Genomic DNA, 24,538 nt, shown 5'->3' with positions numbered 1-24,538 from the left:
GTCATCTTGACACCCCACCCCAACCCCCACTGCTTCCTGTCTTTGTTTCTTGTGGCCTGAACCATCTCCTGTTTCAGCTCCCTTCTCTTCTGTGTATATTCAGTTCCACCCCTTTATTTCATCTCCCACCTGTCTCAGTAGCCATGCTGGTCTTGTCAGCTGCATCTTGGGCATAGCTCCCTTTTTGGTGAACTTCTCTTAATTGTCACAGGTTTTTAACATGACCTTCTTGGGTACTGATTTCACACTTCTGGTGGGACCAGAAACCTAAACTCAAGGACCCTGTATGATCTCGATGCTCTGGGCCCTCTAGGCTAGCCAGGGGCCTGAGATTTCCAAGAAAGGGGGGATCTGTGGCCCCTTCATAAAAGGGCTGAGGGCCTTGCTAGAGGGAAACTAGTGACCTAAAGGATGGACACAGGGGTGGCGGCATCTTCAGACCTAGTTCTAACTGTGGGGAGGCAGAGTTTGGAATTCCCTCCCATCCAGCACCCCTCCCATCCTGGGGACCGAGCACAGGGCTCTGGCAGTCCATAAAATGGATTTTTAAACTGCACAGACCTGGCTGACCTGTCCCCTGGGCACAGGTGGTTCCCACCAGGCAGCACACTTTGGAGGAAGTTGTGCAAGGACGCAGCTAAGCCACTTGGGATTTGAACTCTGGGACCCCTCCACTGGCTGATGCGACGTTTCTGCAGTAAACCAGCATATTTCCACTTGCCTCTGTGAGGATCATAGCCTTAATGAACCAGAAGTGAGGCCGCCTCTGTGTAGCACTTTCAGAGCTGGTTCTCCCTACTTTGTAATAATTGTGTGGGCAGCTTGTGGGTCTTTATTACCCGGGGCTGGGGGACAGCAGCAACAATGTGCCGGGAAACCCAGGGCACTGAGGCTGGGTGTCATCTTGTGACTGCCTTCTCTGACACTTATGCTTTCAGTGCCTCCTGAGAATCGGGGAGTCCTGCTGCCCCCACAGCTCCCAGGGTGGAGGGAAGGGTCCTGGGCCACGGAAGGAGCGCCCTCTGGTGGAGGCGAGAGTGATCACTGGGTCGAGCTGGTGCAAGAACTCCAGTAAAAGTCTGAAGGACCCTGTACAGGATTTTGGTGGCCTCTTGTGGTTTAAAACAGGAGGCTTGTCAAGAGGAACTTGGGAGTATTTTTATCACATGGAAGTTTACCCCAGGTGGGGCCAAAAAGCTAAACTCAAAGACCCCGTAAGTAGGAGAGCCTTGCTGTTATAGAAGGCTTCACTGCTGGGGTTTTTTCTAAGTCAGGTGCCCTGATGAATTTAAATAGGCTTGGTTTGCAAATTTGCATTTACACTCATTGTTTTTTTTTCACAGTTTAAAGTAATTTATATAAATTTTTATCGTACATAAATGATGCAAAAATATTTTCCTTTAATATTTTCACATATCGTACAATGGGAAACCATTAGCATATTATGTAAACAGCCTAGTAAATGAATTCTTATTTATCTTTCAAAATAAAAGTTAAACACAGAATTATGATATGACCTGGCAATTCCACTTCCTGGCATATCCCCAGAAGAACCTAAAACGGGGAGTCAGACAGATATCTGTACACCAATGATCATAGCAGCATTATTCACAATAGCCAAAAGGTGGAAACAACCCAAGTGTCTATCAACAGCTGAATGACTAAATAAAACATGGTCTATACATACAGTGGAATATTATTCAGCTTTAGAAAGGAATGAAATTCTGATTCATGAGACAACATGAATGGACCTTGAAGGCATCATGTTGAGTGAAATAAACCAGACAAAAAAGGACAAATATTGTATGATCTCATTGATCCAAAATAATTAAAATAAATTAATCTATAGAGTCAGGAGCTAGAATAGGTTACCAGGGGCTGGGGTGGGGGTAGAAAATGGGAAGTCAATGCTTAATTAGTACAGAATTCCTGTTTGGGCTGATGGAAAAGTTTTGGTAATGATGGTAGTGATGGTAGCACAACAGTGTGAATGTTGTTAACACCACTAAATTATATTTTGAATGTGGCTAAAAGGGGAAATTTGGGGGTGTATATATGTTACTAGAATGAAAATTTAAAAAACAATAGGACTGTATAACACAAAGAGTGAACCCTAATGTAAACCATGGACTATAGTTAATAGTACATTATAATAACATTCTTTCATCAGTTGTAACAAAGTTACCACACCAATGTAGAGTGTTACAATAGGGAAAAACAGTGTGCCGGAAATCTGTATTCTCCGCATGATTTTTCTGTAAACTTACAATTTCTCTAACAAAAAAATTATTTTTAAAAGGAGAACAAATATTGTTTGAGTCCACTTAAATGAGATATCTAGAATGAGCAAATTCATGGAGACAGAAAGCAGATTCAAGGTTATCAGGGGCCAGGGGAGGGGAGAAAGTGGAGTTATTGCTTAATGTATGATGAAAAGGTTTTGGTGACAGATGGTGATGATGATCGCACAATACTGGAGAAGTAATTAATGTCACTGACTTACACACTTAAAAATGGTTAAAAGGGCAAATTTTATGTTATATGTATGTTGCCACAGTAATTTAAAAAGAAAAAAGTAAGTTAGGTCTTCACCTCAAAACCCTGCAATGAGCCCCGTTTCATCAGCGTGATCTGGTGACCTCTTTGACCACATCTTTTCCTTCTGACTCTTGCCCACTCAGTCCAGCAGGCTGGCCCCCTCCTCGTTCCGGCAACCTACCAGGCAGCTCCCACCCTAGGGTCTGTGCACTTGTTTTCCTGTCTGGAACACTCTTCCCCCACAAGAACTGCAGACTCTGAGGATACAAACACTCCAGAATCTGAGAAGTCCAGACTGGGATTGTTTTTACCTTTAAAATTTGCTATCTTGCCTCAGGAACAGGTAGACAAGGCAATAATATCTACCACAAGCTTTATGACTTTAAGCCTACCTTCAAGTGTGTGCTCAAATGTCACCTTCTCTATCAAGAAGGTGTATCCTGACAATACTGTTCACAAATTACAACCCACGTCCTCACAGAACCCACTGGATGCCCACTTCCTTTGTCTTGCCTTTTTCTTTTATTCCATGTTCTACCATACCATATAATTCAATTATTCATGTCATTTGTTGTTTTCTCTCTTCTCCTGCTAAAATGTAAAACGCCCAAAGGTAGGTGTCTATACCAGTTTCATTCACTTGCATATTCCAAGCACCTGGCACATAATAAACGCTCTGTGCATGTTGGTTGAATGGGTGATTTTAAGAGCAGAGGTTTCTTGGAAAACCCAAACAAAAAGGAATGCAACTCATACCCAGTTTAGATGTATAGCCAGGCAAAGTGGCACAGCATGGAGCAGAGTCAGGTCCAGCCCAAATTCTGGCTGTAACCCAATAACCTTGAGCAAATCCCGTCACCTCTGTTCTCTTATCTATTGAGTGAGTTCTGTTCAGGAGGTAGAGTCTCAGACACTGTCCCCAGCCCGAACCAATCCCAAAGGTGATAATATCCTCAGCACACAGTTTCCTCCGAATCCTGGGAGGTGGTTCCACAACTGAGCCAATTCCCCAAATGTGACCATCCCTCCATATCATGGAACCTGAATTTTTCTGCTGTCACTGTTGCTGAATGTCTTCCTGAAGTCAAGGGAGCGGGAACCAATCAAAAGCAGCCTTCAACAGTGAGATGCTTTTAAGTCTCAAGTTTTAGCTTAAATTTCAGGTTAATATAGTCAATAATATATCTGCTTTTAGTTTAGCGTATATATAATAGTTTGTATTGTTTATCAGTTGAATACTTTACCATCCCCCCCCCAAAAAAAATAGTTACATAAAATCCACACTCTGGTGAGACACTCCTCGTTAACCCTGTGATCCACACAGGCACCCCTGAAGACTCCGGGGATGTAAACACCCCAGAATTTGAAAAGTCCAGACTGGGATCCTTTTTACCTTTAAAATTTGCTATCTTGCCCCAGGAACAGGGAAACCAGGCAGTAATGTCTTGCATATTTGTATGTCTTAATAAGACAGAGTTTAAATGTCTTACTAAAAGTGTGTTTAGAAACAAAAAACCCTTAAGGCTGATGCTTTGACCCCCAAAACGTGTACCCTACTCTACATATACACCAATGTTGCCATATCCAGTCACTGTCGTTCTAGCGTCAAGTAAATTACAAATTCTGAAGAAATTCTGAAGCATCCAAAGCCTACAAAATGTAAATATTTATAAAGATACACTCATAGTTAATTTGTACTTTTTTCCTAGCTATAAATAGAATAGAATTTATGACCTCATGATTCCCAAGACAACATAATCTGTTGTTTTTCCACATCGTTAAGATGCTCCAAATCAATCCTGACTATTGAAAATATATAGCTAGTGTCAGCATCAATGGTTCTTATAGAACTACTGCTCTTTAAATAAATCTATAAATGAGGTCACTTATAACAAATTAATCAACTGCTAAGTTAAATGAAGATGAGTCACCTTTAATTTGAAAAAAAAAAAATCTACTTTGAAAACTAGAAAAAATAGCACTAATATGGAAGCACTTCAAAGAGTAAAAAAAAAAAAAGTCCACAGAAATACTGCAGATAGAGCATGTATGATGATAGATGATAAGTACATTTCTTTCACATTTATATAATTTTGTATTGGTAATAATAAGAAATTCTTCTCCATTGACTCCTCATATTATAAGAAACGACAGAAAATAATTAAATATTCTAATATGGTCAAAAAAATCAAATCCATAAAGTAGCCTCCATACTTTGTGCATTCCCACATTTACATAACAATTGGTCACAAAATTAATCCTTCTTTGCTAGAAGGCAGATTCTACTGATAAAATTACAATTAGTCCCTCCATCTAATGAGTAAAAATTTTCAAAAGGTCAAGAGAAAAACAAATAATGGGGTTTTTTCCCCCACTGTTTCAAATTTGGAAAGGCAAATTTGAAAAGTCTTTTTGTCAGCTGACATTTGTAGGATACAAAGAGATGTGAAACCTTACTTGATCTCTACGGCATTAAAATTTTGAGAGTTTGAAGGTACTATCTGAATATAGCAGTCAAAATCAATCTGAAAGAATATTTTGTCATAATCTTAAAAAAAGGATTACATAGAAATTTGAGGGGTGATTATAAATAGACAAAAATGTTACAGTTTTGCACAAATCTTCAAGCTTGCAATTAAGCATATGTTCTTATAAAAGAGCAACTAAATTTGAGGAAAGGAACAGGATTATCTTTTATCATCAGAGTGCATAAAGGCAAAGTAGAGTGCTCTCTTCTTTCTCAGGTTATTTGTTGTAGATTTAGCACAATTCTAAGCACTTCACAGTTTTTCACTGTATCCGAATAATAAATGAGAGGCAGTAAACAAATACATTTCACAAAAGAGAAACTGGGAAATAGTCCATCACAACAGACACACCAAGAAATGAAAATCCAGGCCTCTCTAGACTTATGTGAAGGAATTATTTCCAACCTTATGGCTTAAAATTTGCAAATATAATTTCAGTTAAAACCAAAATGTTTATAGTGGGTTCCCTTTTGCTTCTCGAGAGCTTTCATTTGTTGTTCACTACTTACGTATCATTTGGGAAAACCAAACAAGCCTTAAAGAAACTCAATGCAAATTTTCGTAATTTAAAACATTAACTCATTTACCTATTATCTTTGGTCTCCATTATCACTTCTCCGGAAATATTGATCTGTGAAAACCATGAAAATGTTTTCCTTCTTCTGTTTAAGTCCTTCGTTTTGCTTCCCTCTAAATGTGCACTTCGTGTTCTGCTCTTTCTGACCAGTGAAAAGCTTGTTTTTCCCCTCAGTGTCCATCCATCATCTGATGTCAGAAAACATTGTTGTGTTTTGTGTTTGTGTTCTTAAAATAAGAAGCTCCAGTCTGACAGTGGTCACCTCCTTGCGTTATGCTTCCTGATCCAGTATTCCAGAGAAGTTCTTCAGGTAAAACAGTATCTATTAGCAAGGGGTTTTTAGCTTTTCCCCCAAAGCACATTTAACTTTTTCACTTGAGAATCTTCTTTATTTCTTTAGTAAGGTGATAGGGGAAGATGCTGAAGTTCTTTGAAGCAGCTTTTCTCAACCTCATCTCAGCAGATGTAAAATACTGGTTGTTGAGAGCACTTCTTCTCGATCTGGAGACACTGGCATCTTAGAATCCTATCTGTGACGCTGAAAGAAAAATCAAGGAAGGGTAAAAAAAAGGAGTGGGGGAAAATATTCAAAATAAGTGTACTGAAAATGTAATTCTCAGGGCATATAGCCATGGTTCTCAGCTTCAGTAACTTTCTAATTATAAGCCGCTGGCCACACTGTTGGTAGCCCCTGCCAGACAGCATGGTGTCTGTTCTCACAAGATGTGCAGCCAATAGAGCAAATGTGCAACTCTATGTGTTAGCCTCTACAAATACAAAACATCTCCCCAGCAACTTAGTTTCATGTTCTCACTCTTCACGCATTTCTTTTCATTCCTTTATTTGCCTGGTTTCTTCCAAGTGGAAATATGCACTTCCCCACACACACAACATGCCCTTTTCAGGAATGACAACCTTGAAATCCCAATCTATGACTTCACATGTAAAATAACACATGTTTAGAAGCAAAACACCTATTTTAGAGAAAAAAAGAGTAAATGTGTAAAGTGTAAAAGAACAAAGAAAAAGAGCAAAAGGGTCAAGAAAAAGGTAAAAAGAGAGTAAATGCTTTATTTTACTTAATATTCTTAATAATCATTGGTGCCTGCCGCAAAAAAAGACAATAAACTTTTCAAATGGTGATAAGCCAGAGGGACATGTGAGACTGAATTTTCTCCCCATTCATACAAATATCATGCCTCTAAAATACTTTTATAACTTTTGGGGTGCTCTATTAGACATTAGTACATTTAACGATTACAATCACTCTTTGAATTAGATAAAATAAGAGAGGTAGAACTGCTACTATTTTAAAGAAACTTGGACTCAGGAAGGTTATTTATTTTGTTCAAGCTCACCCAACAAGGAACTGATGGACTTTAAAACTGGAGGACCAGTTCCTGACTTCTCACTGTATGTTTTGCTGTCCAACAACGTTTCCGAGAGGGCAAATGTAATTTACAGATACTCACTTAAGTTTCATTTAAAACATTATAGATTCTTGGCTATCCATAAAACCCAGGAATAGAATTCAAAAGTCATTTTAAACCCTTTCCCAAAAATATTTCCCCATTAATTTGCTACTATTAAAAATATCACTAGGTATCATGAGTGAGATCAACTAAAAAAACAAATAAAAAACAATCCAAGACCTTATTATCCTTTTGTATAACATCCTATAGCATGAAATTTTGATTGCCATATGTTAAGAATTATAGATATTCTAGAATTAGAATTAAAATTTAAGAATTAAAATTAAATTAAGGAATTAACTAGTGGATGGAAGTCCTTCATAGAATGATAGATTTTAAAATTTGCACCCTTCAATTTGAAATGTGGAGATTAAGATATGTTATTGGCAATTGAATCACATCCTCCGCAAAAGGCATGTTGAGGTCCCAACCCCTGGCCCTGTGGGTGTGAGCCCATTTGTAAATAGGACCTTGGAGGATGTTATTAGTTAGGGTGTGCCCAAACTGAATGAGGGTGGGCTTTATTCATCCAATAGAGGTGAAAACCTATTTAGCAAAGGACATTGGATACGGGGAAAGAAGCCACGGGAAGAGCAAGAAACCAGAAGTCAACAGAACTCAAAGGAGAAAGAAGCCATCGCCATGTGCATGGCCATGTGATGAAAAAGCCAAGGACCCCCAAGGTTGTGGCTGGCCAGAAAATACTGACCCCAGGAGGAAGCCAGCCTTCTAGCCTCTGAAACCTCAAGCCAATGAATTCCTGTTATGAAGCCAACCCATTGTGTGGTTTTTATTTTAGTAGCTAGGAAACTAAAATAGCTTTTGGTACCAGAAACTGGGGTGCTGCTATTATGAATACCTAAAAATGTAGAAGCAGCTTTGGAATTGGATAATGGGTAGAGGCTGAAAGAATTATAAGGTACTTGAGAGGAAAGACACAGATTGCTTTGTAGAGACTATCCGTAGAAATATGGACGTTAAAATTATTTCCAATGAGGCCATAGAAGGAAATGATGAATGTGTTACTGGAAACTGGAAGATGGGTTATCCTTATTATAAAGTGGCAGAGAACTTGACGAAACTGTGTTCTGTTGTTGGATGGAAGGTAGAATTTATAAGCAATGAACTTGGATATTTAGCTGAGGAGATTTCCAAGCTAAGTGTGGCAGGGGCCGCCTGGTTTCTCCTTGTAACTTAAAGTAACATGCATGAGGAAAGGGGTAAGCACAAAGGAAACAGAAATTGACGATTTTGAAAATTCATAAGTGGCTCTATCAGCTTTTGGGATGTGAGACCCCAGAGGCCAGGCCTCTGTGAGGGTTTAACTGAACAACCTTTGCTAAAATGGATGCAGTCTAACATTTCAGTGGAAGTCAAGATTGGAAAGCAGTTATCTGGAAAGGAAATTTTAAAAATTCTAATGTTTGATGGTTGGACTCCCTGTAATTACACATAAAGCTGACAAGGTTTTTGCAAAATTTGTATGAGCAGAACTACAGTCAGCCTAGACTAAAGGGGACGAGAAGGGAAGAACTGAAGGAAGAATGACATCCAGAGCAGAACCATGGAAGCAAAGGTCTGCACCGAAAAGTTCTCCTTGGGCCAAGAGAGTGGGCTCACCCACACGTGTGGAAAAGGCAGGCCCACCCCTGCACTTGGAGGATGCCAGCCACCTGCCCTGGCTCTTGGAGGAGATGGACCCCGTGCTCTGTTGTTCAGGGAGAGTACTGTCACCCCAATGCTCGGAGATGGTGGGCGTTTTGGGGGAGAGCATGGCTACTGCACAAGCACTTGTAAAGGGTGGGGCTGCAGCCTCATCAGGCCCAGAGGACGATGCATCAGGCCACAGACAGTTCTCAGACCCTGAGATGTACTGGAGTTGCCCTGCTGGGTGTCAGGGTGTTTGGGACCCATGACTCTTGTTTTCTTGGCCACTTTCTCCCTCCTGGAATGGGAATTTTTATCCTATTCCTGACCCACTATTGTATTTTAGAAGCAGGTAATTTGTTTACTAGGTTTCACAGGTCCATCCAACAGAGGAATTTTGCCCCAAGACAGGCCATACCCATAAGTGATTTTGGTGAGACTTGGTACTTAGCATTGTTACTGAAATGACTTAAGGCTTTGGGATGTTGCAATGGAACGAATGTAATTTGCATGTGGGAAGAACACATCTCCTTGGTGTCCAGAGGGCGAACTATTGAGGACTGAACCATGTCCCCCAGAAAAGGCATGTTCAGGCCCCACCTCTGATGGTCCTGCGGGATTGAACCCACTTGTAAACAGGCCCTTGGTTATTATTTTTTAAGGTGTGCCAACACTGAATGAGGGTGCCCTTAATCCGATATGGCTGAAGCCCTGGAAGCAAAGGAGAGAAGGCACAGGAGGAGCTGGAGCCTGGAAGTCAACAGCACCCGGGAGAAAGAAGACATCACCATGTGCGTTGCCATGTGATGGAAGAGCCAAGGACCCCCAAGTTAGGAGCAAGCAGCCTTCCAGCCTCCGAAACCACAAGCCAATACATGCCTGTTTTTAAACCAACCCAATCTATGGTATTTGATTTAGCAGCTAGGAAAGTAAAACAGAGATTATCTATAAAGAGGAGGATTGGGATCTACTTCCTTATCTGTAAAACAAGGGACTTGGAGTAAGTGTTCTAAATTATTGCCACTTCTAAAATTCCATGATTCCAGACAAGTATAAATATATTTTTAAACTCATCAATGATTCAGAGAAAAGGAATTAATCAAAATATATCTTCTAAATGAATTTTTGTGAATTAAAATGTTAGTTAAGTATAGCCATAAATACGAATGTGTTGTAGAACAAATGCAGGTTTTGCAGGACTCTTTATGATAAAATATGAGATTCAAAGAGACTGCATAACTTGAAGCAAGACTTTGGAACTCTAGCCTCAGTCTGCACAGATTACCTGTTCATGATCCTTTGCCTCATGGAAACATTAGAGGAAGATCAGAGAAAACTATTCAAGAATAACCAAAGACATTCCTTAAGAACAGCAAGAGGAAAGACTTGCTTTACTAGATAACAAGCCTTTACTGTAAAACTGCAGTGATTAAGTTAGCGTGGTATTGACACAGGAACAATCTAATGGTGTAAAAAACTCAGAAACAGGTCTGCGCATTAACAGGAACTTAACATATGACAGAGGTATTAGTAGAGTTCAGTGAGGAAAGTGGGACCATTCAAAATATGTATCTGGGATAAATCATTATCTATATGGCAATAGAATAAAATTGTATTTGTACTTCACACTGCACACAAATACCAATTCCAGATGATTAAAAATGTAAGTAAGAAAATCAAACTCTAAAACTAGAAAAAAATACAACACAATGTCTTTATGACCTCAGGATGGAGATGAAGTCCTTCAACAACAAAAAGAAAGCACTAATCACAAAGGAAAAGAATGATAAACTACATGAAAATTGACAATTTTTGTTCATCTGAGATAAGCTGCATAAATCAGAAGCACATATTTGCCACGAAGATAACTGATGAAGGTATCCTGAATATATAAAGAATTCTTGAAAATAAAAAAGCAACAACCTAAAAGTGGGCAGAAGGCTCAGATTTATCACTCTTTTGTATGCAGAATATTTTCATTAAAAAATCTTGAAAATTGAATTTGTACACAAATTGCATTTCATACATGATATAAAATTGAAAACAGATTTATGATACGATGGAGACTTTATGATGACATCTTTGTTTGAAATAGTGTCTTTAATATCTTGCATTTACTATCATAATAACTGTTAATTATGAATTAGGTACAGATGGCATCATAAAGTCTACATAATAGTTTTTTAAAAGGGGAGAAGGATGGCGAACTGAAACAAAGAGAGAAGAGATTGGCAAAAGGAGTTGCTTTCTCACAACACGATCTTTTTATTTGCCTCCCATTTATAGCACCTCCTCCTTCCCTGCACCCTAATTACGGTCTCCCACCCGCCGTGCACATGCATCCTGCACCTGTGAAAGGCTCCCCTAGAACTCATCTCCCAGGCATTCAAAAGGGTTCCCTAGTCTTCAAGACCCACCGAGTTCTGATAAGAACTCTATAATTAGCATTGTATTCTGCATATAGTATTTAAATAATGTTAACTTCCTTTTGGATAGTATTTTATAGTTAAATACGTTCTCTCATTTGATCCTCAAGACAACAAGGAGGGCCGTGGAGCAGTTAGTTTTCTCATTTGACGAATTAAGAGAGGAAAACTTAAAGAGATTAATGATGTACCCAGGTCATAAAGTCATAGAAAAGAAGGGAGTAGGTGACACAAGTCCCTGGGGCCGTTCTGTGGGATGTCACATCTAGCTCTGTGGTCCCAGCGGTCACAGCGTGTCAGAAGAGTGTGCACAGGTTACAGTATCTCTTGGTGCACTGAGCCCTGCAAAGTCACACTAAAGCAAGTGACCCTTGGCAACATAGGCTTTGGACCCCCAGTTCAGCAGATTTTCTCCAAAAAATCAGACTGTTCCTCATATAATAATGAAATTTGTGGAGCACATTTATAGTCACAAAGCATCTGTTATATATCATTTTATTTATTCTCATGATAACTTTGTACTATTCCAAGATTTATATATATGCAAAAGAAATATTAAAATGTTCTTTTTTGATTCCCAATTCATGACTTCACATATACACACACATACACACACACTCCCCTTTCTTATCTCCAACAAATATTCATTTCTTAGTGTGTCATATTTAATCCTCCAAATATGCGGTTATGTGAACATACCTGCAAAGAATGTCTCTGCTTATAATTAAAATATATTTACTTCTATTTCAGTTTTATTATTTTAAATTACAGAAATGTATTTTGTTCTTTACTGGTTAAATGCTTAATATCATATAGGATAATTATATATTTAATACTCTGATAATGCATCCATTTTTAAATGCTTCAATGTATCCATCATCTATTTTTATAAATCCTTAACAATGGTATTACATGAAAGATAAGAGCTAGAGGCCTTTTTATTGCATCTAATGTGACTGAAGAGCAGTCTAATGCAATTTCAAAATTAAGAAATGTGAACATTTGAACTACCCATTGCAATCTATAACAGGTCCTCAATGAGACAATCAAATTAATCATGTATCATATGACAATCAAATTAATCATGGTATTTTTTTACTGCTTTCATGATCATTGTGTTTATGTAGTTCACTGACATGGCCAAGAAAAATTAATATATCCTAAATTTTGCATACAGTTGAAGTATTATTGGTAAAATTAAAATGCAGCATAATAAGATTACCTCATCGAGATATGGCATTTTAATTTGTATAAGTGCATCTCATAGATATTACCTTATTTCATTCTCTTAACAGCCTGGTGATATGGTAGGAAATTGTTCATTCCATCACACATATAAGGAAACTGGTATACAGAAATGTCAAGCAACATCCCATACTTGGACTTACATTCACATCCTTGGACTCCCAGCTATAAGCTTAGTCCCTGATACTGACCACCTGACACAAACATAGGTACACAGATATTATTTCCTACTCTCCCATACCAACCGCAAAGGGAAAGAAAACTATTTCATTTCTACCGTATTATTTTGGGGATAGTGTGGCATCAGGGAGACCTGGAGGAGTCTTGGATCTTCAACTCACCATGACCTTGAGAGTCACAGAATCTCTCTGTGACCAAATTTTCTCATCTATAAAATAGGGTTAGCTGTTCCTACCCACCTATGGATCACCATAAAGACCCAGCTGAACTGTGTAGAAAAGTACTTAGCAAACTGCAGCCAGTTTGGGCCAACATTGGGTGCCACTGTTTTTGCTCCTATGACATTCTTTAACCTATGGAGTAACATGAGACATACTCACAATTTTCTCTGCCCCCTGATTCATATCCTCCTATACTGCATCTGAGGCCAAAATAATAGATGCTTTCCAACTGCTGTTAGGGAACCAGCTTGGACATAGCAGTTATGGCTCCATCCTTTCCAGCTGTAGAATCAGTTAATTTGGCTCTGAAACCCAAAGTTGCTGCCCAGGGCTAATATAAGCACAGCACATCAATTCAGTGACCTCTTTGCCTTCCAACAAAAACATCCCGTTTTGGCAACCTGGGCTTTACCCACAGTAGGTGGATTTGGCACGCTCCATAATCTCATTTAAGGAGCAGGGAAAGAACCATGTCTAGCCCTACTCCCTCACCGATGGGAATGTTTCTTTGAGTTGTACTGCCTGAGACAGAAACAGCCCTGGAGACTCTTGGCTTAAATCACAACCTCTGTACAAATAACTGATAATGTTCCCTTTGCCACAAGCCACCTTTGGAAGAGGGAATCTGGGAGAAGAGTGTGGGAAAGTGAGCAGAGTGAGCCAGAGGCCGTGGGCCATTCAGACATCCGTCTGTCACCCAAGGAAATGGAAAGGAGTGATGAGATCACAAAATCAGGAGCAGGAGCTACCCCTTTACGTCATCCTCCACTGTGATATTCCTTCTAGTTTTGGTGTCTGCTAAGTTCCCAAGAACCACCTCCTTTCCGCATAGACTTAGAACTAGTAAGACACCCTCCTCATGGGGGCGGGAAGCAGGGGTCCATGTCCTGGAGGAGGGAAACGTTTTGGACTACTTCTGCCCCCTTTCCCTGGAAAAGTTCACAGCAGCAGCCCTCTGCAGCTTACTGTATCAGAAAGGCTTCTGTTTCCATAGAAACGTGCTCTTAACCCATTTAGCAAAGAATAGAGGCAGACTCGCCCTTAGAAATCTCCTGACAATTGGGTGCACGTTTGTCTAAAATGAGAAGTAAAAAAAAAAAAAAAAAAATCAACATTATTTTTTATCATGTTTGACTCAACAAATTCACATGCAGCCAGATCCTCTGGGATATGGTGAAAACTTGCCCTTGAAAGTCCCCAACATCAGAAAAACAAGGAGCTAAATATAGAATTCAGTCCCACTGAAAGCCTCAGGTGGAGGAATAATCATCATGGCTCCTTAATGTCAGAATAAAATGTGAGTCAGCAAAAATTAAATTGGTTTAAAAAGGAACCTTTGCAAAAGGGAAACGTCCGATGAATTCAACCTGTAAATCGATAGATAAAAATTTAAGACAGTAGGCATTGCAGATATTATTAATGACAGAACTGTGTTGGTGCAACGTATTATAGAAAAGGTCACTACAGCCATTATTTGACCTCAAATATGCATCTCTGCAATAGAGTTTTTACATAAAAGGTACTTTATAAAGCACCAAAAGGTAAAGCTAAAGGTAAGTGCTACTTCTCGGATGTGTGTGTATGTGTGTAGGGATATATGTGTGTGACTATCTATATATATTTAAAGATTTCTATGTAAAATTTACAAGTTAAGTAAGATACTGTGTTTCAAATTTAATAAGAAATATACATAAATTACTCCTCCAGTGTTCTAAATCCTTACATCTTATACAAGTCTTACACAACTATTTTACTGAATGCTGTGCAAGAATGTCTTTTTCCTCTTGGGCTCCCCTACTGTCTGATTTGGACCATGCAAACAGAAGGTATTTAATTAAAAGTGCATAATTTAGTCATCTTGAACAATTTCTAAGTAATCAAAATACAAATATACATTTATAGCATATCATGAATCAAGCTGATCCAACCTCAGATTTCACCCTGGAAACTAGTACAGCCAACCCTGGGAGGCAGGGCCGGGGGTGCAGGGGGTGCTGACATTTGAATAGAAGCTCCTGAGAGGCTCAGGCTGACCTTTAAAATTTCAATTTTTTGTCAAAGGTAAAGTGTTTTATAAAAATAACAAAACATACAGGTGAATTTTATGGTATGTGAATTATATCTCAATAAAGCTGTTAAAAATAATATAACATTAAAAACCTATTATATGATTAAAATATATCTCATTTGATACCATGCAACTAATATTATTATTGTATGGCTTTTTGAAGGGAAAATAAAGCAACATTCATTCACTCATTTAAAAAGTAACTTCTGTTTCCAGAGCTTGCCATGGGCATGCCAGAGGCTTTACAGAACTGCCATGTAATCTCTGAGGAAGAAATTATCAACTATTATCAGACTCATTTTAAGTCTGAGGCTCCGAGAGGTTAGTAGCAGAATACGCATGCTGTACATCCAGGGTTCAAAACCATGTCTATCAGTTTCCAAATAAATATATTTAAAATCTTGGTTTTTGTATTCATTCAATAGCAGGGTTTCTGGGGAATACGAAGATGAGCTGGACATGGATACTTTCCCTATATTTGGAATTTTCTTAAGGTAGCCACTTGGCTTACACACTGAAGAAACAAAAAAAGTTAATAAATTAAACTAATGGACTGTTTGGCATAATTGATGGAAAACCAATAAAGATTTAAATTATATTTTAAGCTTGAAGGCAACAAATTAATATCCTCAAGCTCAAAAATAGCTATTATTCAATTAGTCTATTTATATAGGGCTGCCATATTTAGCAAATAGGAATACACCCAGCTAAGTTTGAATTTCAGATAAACAACAACAAAAAATTTAGTATGTCTCATTCAATATATCCTGTATTTTATCTAGTAACCCTACTAAGATATTTTTTTTCCACTGCTAACTTTATCATTGCATTAAAAACATGGAAAAAGCCTAGACCTTTGTAAAACTGTCTACAAATTCCAGACACTTAGTTAATTCTCTAGCAATTAATACTTTCATGAAATAAGGAGGTCTGTCAAATTTAAATGATTACATATGCAATATTAGGGTGACTGACTTATTTAAAAATGTATAGTTACAGAACACGTGAAAAGGATATGTGGCCTTCAGGGCCCATATTTTCTGGACCAGATGAGAGATTCATGGTATAAGTCAGAACAGAATATTTAGAATGAATTTGTCTGGATTAAACGCTGCTAGAAATGGACCATAGACCACTCCTCGCAAAACAGAGAACCGATGTGGCATTTTAGACTTCCTCTCACCATAAATTCTACATGCCATGAGGGGGACACTAAGACTAGAGCTAGGGATTTGCAATCTGAGAAGTCACTGATTTCAGCAAGAGAAGCAGTTAGACATCATCTAGTCAACCCATTTTTTTTTTTTTTTTTTTATAAATAAGAAACCCTTGGGGTTCTACTTTCTCAATCTTATGATTTATAATCTACAAAATGGGATTGTCAGTTTCGTAAGGCTACTGTGAGCATCAAAAGACAACATATGTGAAAACATTTTATTTGGTCAAATACTTGTTTTAAACTCAATATATTTCAAAGAGAATCATGCACCTAGAACTTAAAGGAAATTTAAAGATTATCTACTCTATACCCCTCATCTTAGAGATGAGGTTAAATGGCTTTCCAGTTAGCACCAAGAAAAACCAAAGCAGAGCTCGACACAAACCCCCTTATACCCAATTCGATGCCTTCTCCACCTTCCCTCTGCTCCCCCACGGGTACTGATGTAGCAGCTCTATCACTTGCTTCTAAATTGACACATGTGCAAATTGTAGGACTCAAGGAAAGAAAAGGCAAGGAGAAAGACACATAAAATAGCAATTAAAATAATAGCAAAATTGGCATTACAAAGAGCAAATTGCCACCCAAGTTGTCACAGCTCTGAATAGCAATGGGAATTGTTCCGATTTCCAATTTGGCATCCTTTACATCCATCACACTGAACAGTCCTCATGTGGATCCATGGCACAGTCAATGTCATCTCTTGCTATTTAAAAGAATTTAGTAGGAACAGTAAAAAGGAATTGACTGTTCTACCTCCCACGGAACACTCCCAGAGCAACAGAGCATGGTGTTTAGCCCATAGCAGTATTGAATATATATTTTTATACTGATCATAACTGATTATGATGTACTCGAAAAAAGTCACTTCAAAATGTATATTCCTTTAGGGAAATGGTATGTTAACCCACTTTAGCCTGTTTCACCACAGATGGGTGGATAGGTAGATGGATGGACTGAATAGGAAGACGATCAAACACTTAACATCAACATTGTGCGAGTATCATGCTAAGTGCCTTTCCACACATTATCTCAAATAAATCCCAAGACAATTGAATAATGATTGCCATCATCTTCCGACATAGGAAGGGACTGAGGCTCACAGAAATTAAGTGAACTTTCAGTGGGTGCAGAGCAAGGCTATGAAAGAGCTGAAATTTGAACCCAAAGCTTCAGAGATCAAATCCAGTGTAGAACACCAATGCACAAGCTGCTACTGATGTAAGCTGTAATTAAGCTTTCCGACCTGCTATGTGAAGATTAGAAAACACCATTATTTATCACAGAAAAGATCTTATAAACCAAGCAGGGTTCGAGGAAGATACGGGAATATGGAAACTCGAGCTTGGTTTCTTTGAAAGGGAGACTAAAAGAGCTTCATTCAGAGAGAGAGGTGAAAAAAAAGGCCAGCTATCTAGCTAGGGGAGGTAAAGAAAAGAAGGGCAAGTGAAATAAGCGAGTCACATAAGGACAATATTGTATGATACCACTTATAAGAGATGACCAGAATAAATTCACGAAGATAGACAGTAGCTCAAAGGTTATCAGGGGATGAGGGGAGCGGAGAGGGGGAGTGTTTGGAAAATAAAATTTTAGTTAATTATTTAATTAATAAATTAATTAAGAAAAGTTGTAGGGGACTGACAAGGAGGAAAGGGGAAAAGGAACTGGGTTTCCTTTGTTCACAGCACGAAGTAAAGACATGCACAAAATTAGGAAATGAAAGCTGGTTATTCATAAGTAAAAATATTGGAGCATGGTAACCACACCTTGACTTGTATATTTGGTTATCAATAAGTAGCTTGAATAAACAAAGTGGAAAGTTTAATTTGAAAAAGCCAAATAAAATGGAATTAAATGTAAATTACTTTTATCTGCACTGGAGAACTAGCTTTACTTCAATATAACTTCAGTCCAGCCTGTAGGAGAGAAAAAAAATGGAATGAGCATTCTTCCTTAAATTGAACAGGATTGCATCCATTTGCAGAGGTAAAAAGGATAAAATTAAAGCCAAAACAACTGACAAGTTAAAAAAAAAAAAGCACCCATTTCGGTATTAACCTTGTTTTAAGAAACAAGTAAAAGGGAGGGAGATGTTTTGTGGCTGAGATGGGAAAACCCTTTCCAAGAATTTAGTGATCACTGAGAATAAAATCAAATTACTACCAGTTTTTAATTTAAAACCTGATTCCCAAATTTTACTTCATAACTATAATATAGGGGATCATTTAGGGTCATGCTGTTTAAAATGAAGGCAATCACTATAACTTCAACTATAAGCTGCTTTGAGAATCCCACTCTGTTATTCAAAAAGGGCTCATGAACCCACCCCCAGTATCACAGTCTTTGGACCCATCGTGACCGTGGTGACCGTCACGGCAATCAAAGATGGACATAAATGACAAAGCCCTCACCCTGGACGGCTTGAGCACAAGAATCTCTCTAGTAACACTGCGGCTGGCGCCTCACCCCAGCTCCTGCAGGCAGCCAGCCCAAAATGTACATTTTCAAAGGAACTCGTTACTCGCAGCGGCACGACAAGCTGAAGAAGATCCCCTACCCGCTAAGGCCGGCGGAGGACTTAAGCAAACCCGGACAGCCTCCCGCAAACAGCTGCAACCATTCGCCGACCTGATTTCAGAGCAGCTCCCAGAGCACCAAATGGCCCAGAAACCTCGCTGCCCGGTCCTTTCGCCATAAGCTGCTTCATCTACTCTTCTCGTTTTTTAATGTAGGTGGATCCTGAAATACTCACCCGTTGTTAGCTTCGCGATCCCTCTCTGCCTTTGTTTTCAGCAGGTCCCAGCGTGACGGTTACCGCAGCGCTCTGGGTGCAAGCTGCAAGCCGATTCAATGCAGCAGAGTCAGGAGCTCCCCCTACCCAGCCAGCCCAGTGTTTTCTTTTTAAAGAGACAGGACAGCCACCGCCCTCAGGTTTCCATAATGCTGCAAAACGCAGTATTGTTGCTCAGTGCGGTGGTGAAAACTAACAGCAAGTGTGTGTTTTATTCTCTTCAAATTACAGAGATTAATTTTTAGGAGGTATACGTGGGTAACAAAGAGCTGACACTTAAATACTTGCTGTGTGACCTTAGACAAGTCATTGGCTTGATCTCATTCACCTCCTCGAAATGAAGAGTTTTGATCAGGATTCTCCAATTTGGAAATCCTATAATCTAACAATAAATTCAGTAATATCAGCAACTGACTCATTGATAAAATGCCATAGCATGTTATGTTTGTATGGCAGTGTTGTATAGTTTGCAAAGTGCTATTTTATTTGGATCTGGGCATGAGAGTCCCAAGTTAAAAAAAAAAAAAAAAAGGAAGAAAGGAGAGACAGAGAGAGAAAGGAAGAAAGAAAAACATTCTCAACATCACATCACGTCATCAGCTAATTGCAAATTAAAACAACAGGGGATACCACTACGTACCTAAAAGAATGTCTAAAATAATTTTTTTTAAAAAAACTAAGCACCAAATGTTGGTAAGGATATGAAGCAAAAGGAATTCTCATTAAAAAATGGCATAGTCACTTTGGAAGACAGTTTGGTAGTTTTTACAAAAATAAACAGCTTTACCATATGATCTGGTAATCATGCTCTTACGTATTTAGCCAAATGAGTTAAAAACTATGTCCATACGAAAATCTGCACATGAATGTTTATAGAAGCTTTACTCATAATTGCCAGAAATTGGAAGCAACCAAGATGTCTTTCAAAAGGTGAATGAATAAACAAACTGTGATACATCCATACAATGAAATACTATTTGGCAATAAAAATAATCTGTCAAGTCACAAAAAGACATGGAGGACCCTTAAAGGCATGTTGCTAAATGAAAGAAGCCAGTTGTTTTCGTTTCCAACCTGCTAAAACAAATGCCATACAGTGGGTTGCCTTAAACAATGGGAATTTTTTGGACCCCAGATTCGAGGCTAGGAGCAGTCCAACATCAAGGTGTCAGTAAAGCAACGCTTTCTCCCCAAGACTGGGGCATTCTGGGGCTGGCTGGCTGCCATCTTTGGTCCTTGGTTTTTCTGTCACGTAGCAATGCATATGGTGGCTTCTTCTATTTTCTTTTCATGGTTCCATTGACTTCCAGCTTCTGGCTGCTCAAGGTGGCTGCCACTTACTTCCATGTTCAAATTCCTTTGTTTATAAGGACTTCAGCCTTATTGGATGAAGGCCCACCCTCATTCAGTTTGGGCACCTTAACTAATAACATCTTCAAAGGTGCTGTTTACAAATGGGTTCCCACCCACAAGACCAGGGGTTGGGACCTGAACATGCCTTTTGTTGGGGACATGATTCAACCCCTAATGATTCCAGTTATATGACATTCTGGAAAAGGCAAAACAATAGAGACAGGGGTTCAGAGAGAGGGAGGGATAATAAATGAAGCAGAGGGCATTTTTAGGACGGTGAAACTTCTGTATGACACTGTAATGATGGATTCTTGACACTAAGGTTTTGTCAAAACCCATAGAACCATACAACACAAAGAGTGAACAAACCCAACTGTAAACTATGGACTCTTGTTAATAATAATGGATCAGTGCTGGTTCATCAATTGTAAAAAAGGTATGACACCAATGCAAAATATTAATAATAGAAGAAACTGGGGGTGATGAGTAGAGGAAAAAGGGTGTATAGGAACTCTGTATTTTCTGCTCAATTTTTCTATAAACCTAAAACAGCTCTAAAAATTAAGGTCTATTAATTTTATAAAAAGCATTCACTCAAAAGGCCTTGTAAATTGTGAACTGCTATATAGTTGTAAAGTGTTCTAAATTTTCATTGTTACTATTAATTTAATAGTAAACAGATTGTGACAATAAATAAAATCAAACTCTATTTTCTTGCTTTCAACACCAATAAAGTCTACAAAAACAGCATCTCTTCTCCCACATACCAGCTACCTGCCTTGGGGATACCAAACTCTTCCTTACACTCCCCCAAGGCAATTGCCTATCTTATCAATATGAATCTAGAATTTAGTTTATCTAGGACCACTTAGAAGCTTGGAAGCTCCAGGTTGCCTTACTCCTAGGGAAAATACCTAACTCTACTCAGCCAACCCCAGACCTGAAAAGGCTCAAAAGATCTCTCTGGGGGGAGACCAAAGCCAGCCCAGAATGTCAGCACAAACTTCAGAAGCAGATGCTGGAGTCCAAGTCACCTGCCTCTCCACACAAGACACATCAAATGTCAAACCTTTGCATCCTAGCCTCACGGAGCCATATATATATTACAATAATTTTCTAGTACACAGTAAGGAAATGTCTTGTTCTAGCACAATCACTCTACAGCAACAAGTTTCTACCAAGGTGAAACGAAGTTCTTGAGTAAACCTCTTTTTCTGATCCTCACCGTAGTGTGGGGTGGCCTCCAGCAGGCTCACCCTTGGTGGTGTGCCCCTATGGGGGTGAGCCTCCTCGCTCCAGAGCTTCCTCAACCTGTCATCAAATTGATTAAGCCTGTATCGATTGAGCACCGACTATGTATCTGACACTCAACCAAGCACTAGTGATTATAAAATGAATATCCAGAATGTGATGATACTGTAAGCCATTGATTGTGTACTTTGGATGGATTATATGGTGTGTAAATATATCTCAATATAATTATATTTTTTAAAAAAAATGAATATTGTCTCTTGCTCACCTAGCCTGGCCATCCACCCATAACTGTAAACTCTTAGAGTCTCCTAGGGGCAAAATTCATAAGTCATAAGAATTTATAGTTCCCCATACTACCCCTTTCCAAGGAAAGTGGGTCCCAAGAAAGATCATTTTGTTTTACTTAACATACAAATGTTTGGGGTGCACTGACCAGAAGCTGAGAGAAGAGAGAGATCCTGCTGCATAAGGTTCTGACCTAGCTGGAAAAGCTGCAAGAGTGAGGGACACTGAAGAGACTAAGATCTGTGCAGCTGGAGACCCAGGAGGGAGAACGGGAGAGAATAGTGAACATCTGGGGAAAGAGACTTAGAAAGTAAATATTTAGGAAGTTTTGTATTGTAATTCTGTCTTCAGCAGCCTCTTTAAGAGAAACCCTTTACTAAGACATTCCTATTTCTCTGCTTTCGAAGCTGGATGGGGGCTCCTTCTGACTGTGACAAGGTGCCTGAGTCACTCAGCAATGGAGCAAGAAGACATATTTGGTCACAGATACTGCTGCTTGGGTGATTATGGAAACTTGTTCTCTGGACCACAGAGCCCCTAGGAGAAATGCACTGTAGTTATAGCCCCCACATCACGGTCCCACTGCCTAGGGGAGCCCCTCCACTTCCCCTAAATCCTCTCTTTCCTTCGGCATCATTATTGCCACCACCAGATGCAGGCTGTCTTCACCCCCTGCCTCCATGGCTCCAAATGCTACACTGCTGGCTCTTAAACCCATACTTTAATCATCCAAGGTGGTTTCTCAAACTGCAGGCAGGTGGGTCAGGTGCACAGCTCAGCCTGGGGTCTATGAACACAAAGGGCAGTCCATTATAAAATCCCTAGGTCTTGCCCTTTCGTGAATCTGTTGCTATCTTTTGCAATTAAATGACAAAATCTAGAGTTTTTTTTTCTTACATAACAGTTACTGTTTTATGCTGACTGCAAAAGCAACATGTGTTGATTTTTGAAAATACCAAAAATGTATCCATAATCCTGTCCAAAATAACTACTTTTAATATTCTTAACTTTTGAGATAAAGGATGGATAGATGGATAGATAGATAGATAGATAGATGAATGATAGGTAGGTGATGAAATATACAGATAGATAATAGACAGGTGATAGATTAGGTAGATTACACAGTTTAGTATCCCTTTTTTCCCATTTAACATTATAGTGAAAACATTTTCCTCTTTCATTCTTTGAAAGTGTACTTTTTAATAACTGCTTATTAGTCCTTCTTACTGTTGTACCATAATGTATTCAAGCAATCCTCTATTGTTGGACTTTTAGGTTGATAAATATTGTTTTCAGAAAGATTACACCATTTTGCCCTCACACTCACACTGCCAACGGTGCCCAGTGAAATGCTGGTTAGGCAGAAGTAGTTTACTGATGCAGAGTTTAAAGTTCAAATAACTTCATGAGCACTGCACATTATATGCCTGTCTACTGTGGCGACAATTTGCACGTGTTTATGTGTAGCTCTGTGAGTGTTCAGTTCACATGCACTATAAGCTCTTCTCCCCAGCCACTGCCCACATAGGCTAGCAATCTCAGTAAATCAGACAAGTTCAGTTAGACTTACAGTACTATTCATGGTATTTGAAAGTTGTTGTCAAAAGATTTAGACATCGGGGAGGAGAACCGAAGATGGCAACTGGGAGAGATAGGGCAAAAACACACCTCCGTGAAAAATACTAGATAAAAGCCAGAAAGTGACCCAGAACACCAGTTCCAGCGATGCACCAGCTGAACAAGGTCTGATAAATCCATAGGGACCATGCACTTGGTGAAACCAGGAGACCGTGTTCTGAAACGAGTGAGTGAGCCTACTGAATGTACAGCGGCCATGCTGTGGTGTTGGGAAACTGAGGGTTGGCATTTGGAGGTGGACTAGTTCTTTTTAAAAAAAAACCAAAAGCAGCTGCAGATATGGCAGCGAGAACCACACAGTGAAGCGGTGCAGGAACAGGCTGTGTGAATGCCTCAATATCTGGCATGGAAGATATCCTTTCATGCACCCACTGCTAATTGTCTCCTAGTGAGGAAGGTAGAGGTGAGCCAAAAGGGGAAAATAACCATGCCCCTTGCAGCCATCTTCCCGGTGGGCTGGGAATGCTCCTGCCTGGCACAGGCACCATAGCCCAGAGCCGCGCCAAAAAACCTAGTGTGACAGGAAGTGTTTCTAGCAACATGAACACATGCCACAATATCAGGCGTGGACAATAGACTTTCAGGCACCCACAGCTAATTGTCCTGGAGCTGGGAAGGTGGAGCGGTGTGAAAAGGGGGAAATTGACATGCCCCATACAGCCATCTTTACAGCAGGCTGGGAACGGCCCAGCAGCCCAGGGCTTCCCTTGAGGGACGGCACGCACTTGTGACGTAGCACAGCCTTCCCCCAGCAGAGGCCCTAGAAGGGCACAGCTTAGAAGAGGGACCAACTTGGAAATCCCAGGGACCATACGCCAATACCAAAGACTCGTGGGTCAGCAGCAGAGACAATCTGTGGCAGGACTGAAATGCAACAGCTTTATATCTCCAGAACACCTGGGAGGTTTGATTATTAAAGCTGCCCTGCCTCCCTAACTGCTTAGGCACACACCCCACATTCAGGTGGACAGCACCAATAACACACCCAAACTTGGTGCACCATTTAAACCCCACAAGAATCAGACCCTCACACACTACAAAGACAAATTTGGGGAGAACTGACTTGAGGTGAATAGGTGACTCATGGATGCCA

At 39.5% G+C, this 24,538-nt stretch overlaps 1 protein-coding gene across 1 annotated transcript in view; it reads right to left on the bottom strand.

Annotated features, from left to right (window-relative positions):
• Positions 1–18,959, bottom strand: part of SACS (sacsin molecular chaperone) — a 97,819-nt gene extending 78,860 nt beyond the window's left edge. Inside the window, exons 1-2 of the mRNA XM_037799809.1 lie at positions 18,877–18,959; positions 5,654–6,181 (exon numbers count right to left, since the gene is read on the bottom strand). Coding sequence (XP_037655737.1) covers positions 5,654–5,673 — 20 coding nt within the window. The 5' untranslated portion in view covers positions 5,674–6,181; positions 18,877–18,959. The remainder of the gene's footprint in view (positions 1–5,653; positions 6,182–18,876) is intronic.
• Positions 18,960–24,538: the final 5,579 nt, after the last annotated feature.

This window comes from Choloepus didactylus, chromosome 12 (genome assembly GCF_015220235.1).
Source record: "Choloepus didactylus isolate mChoDid1 chromosome 12, mChoDid1.pri, whole genome shotgun sequence".
Lineage (NCBI taxonomy): Eukaryota > Metazoa > Chordata > Mammalia > Pilosa > Megalonychidae > Choloepus > Choloepus didactylus.
Note: the sequence above shows the minus strand (reverse complement) of the source record. Positions and strands in the feature narration are given on the sequence as shown.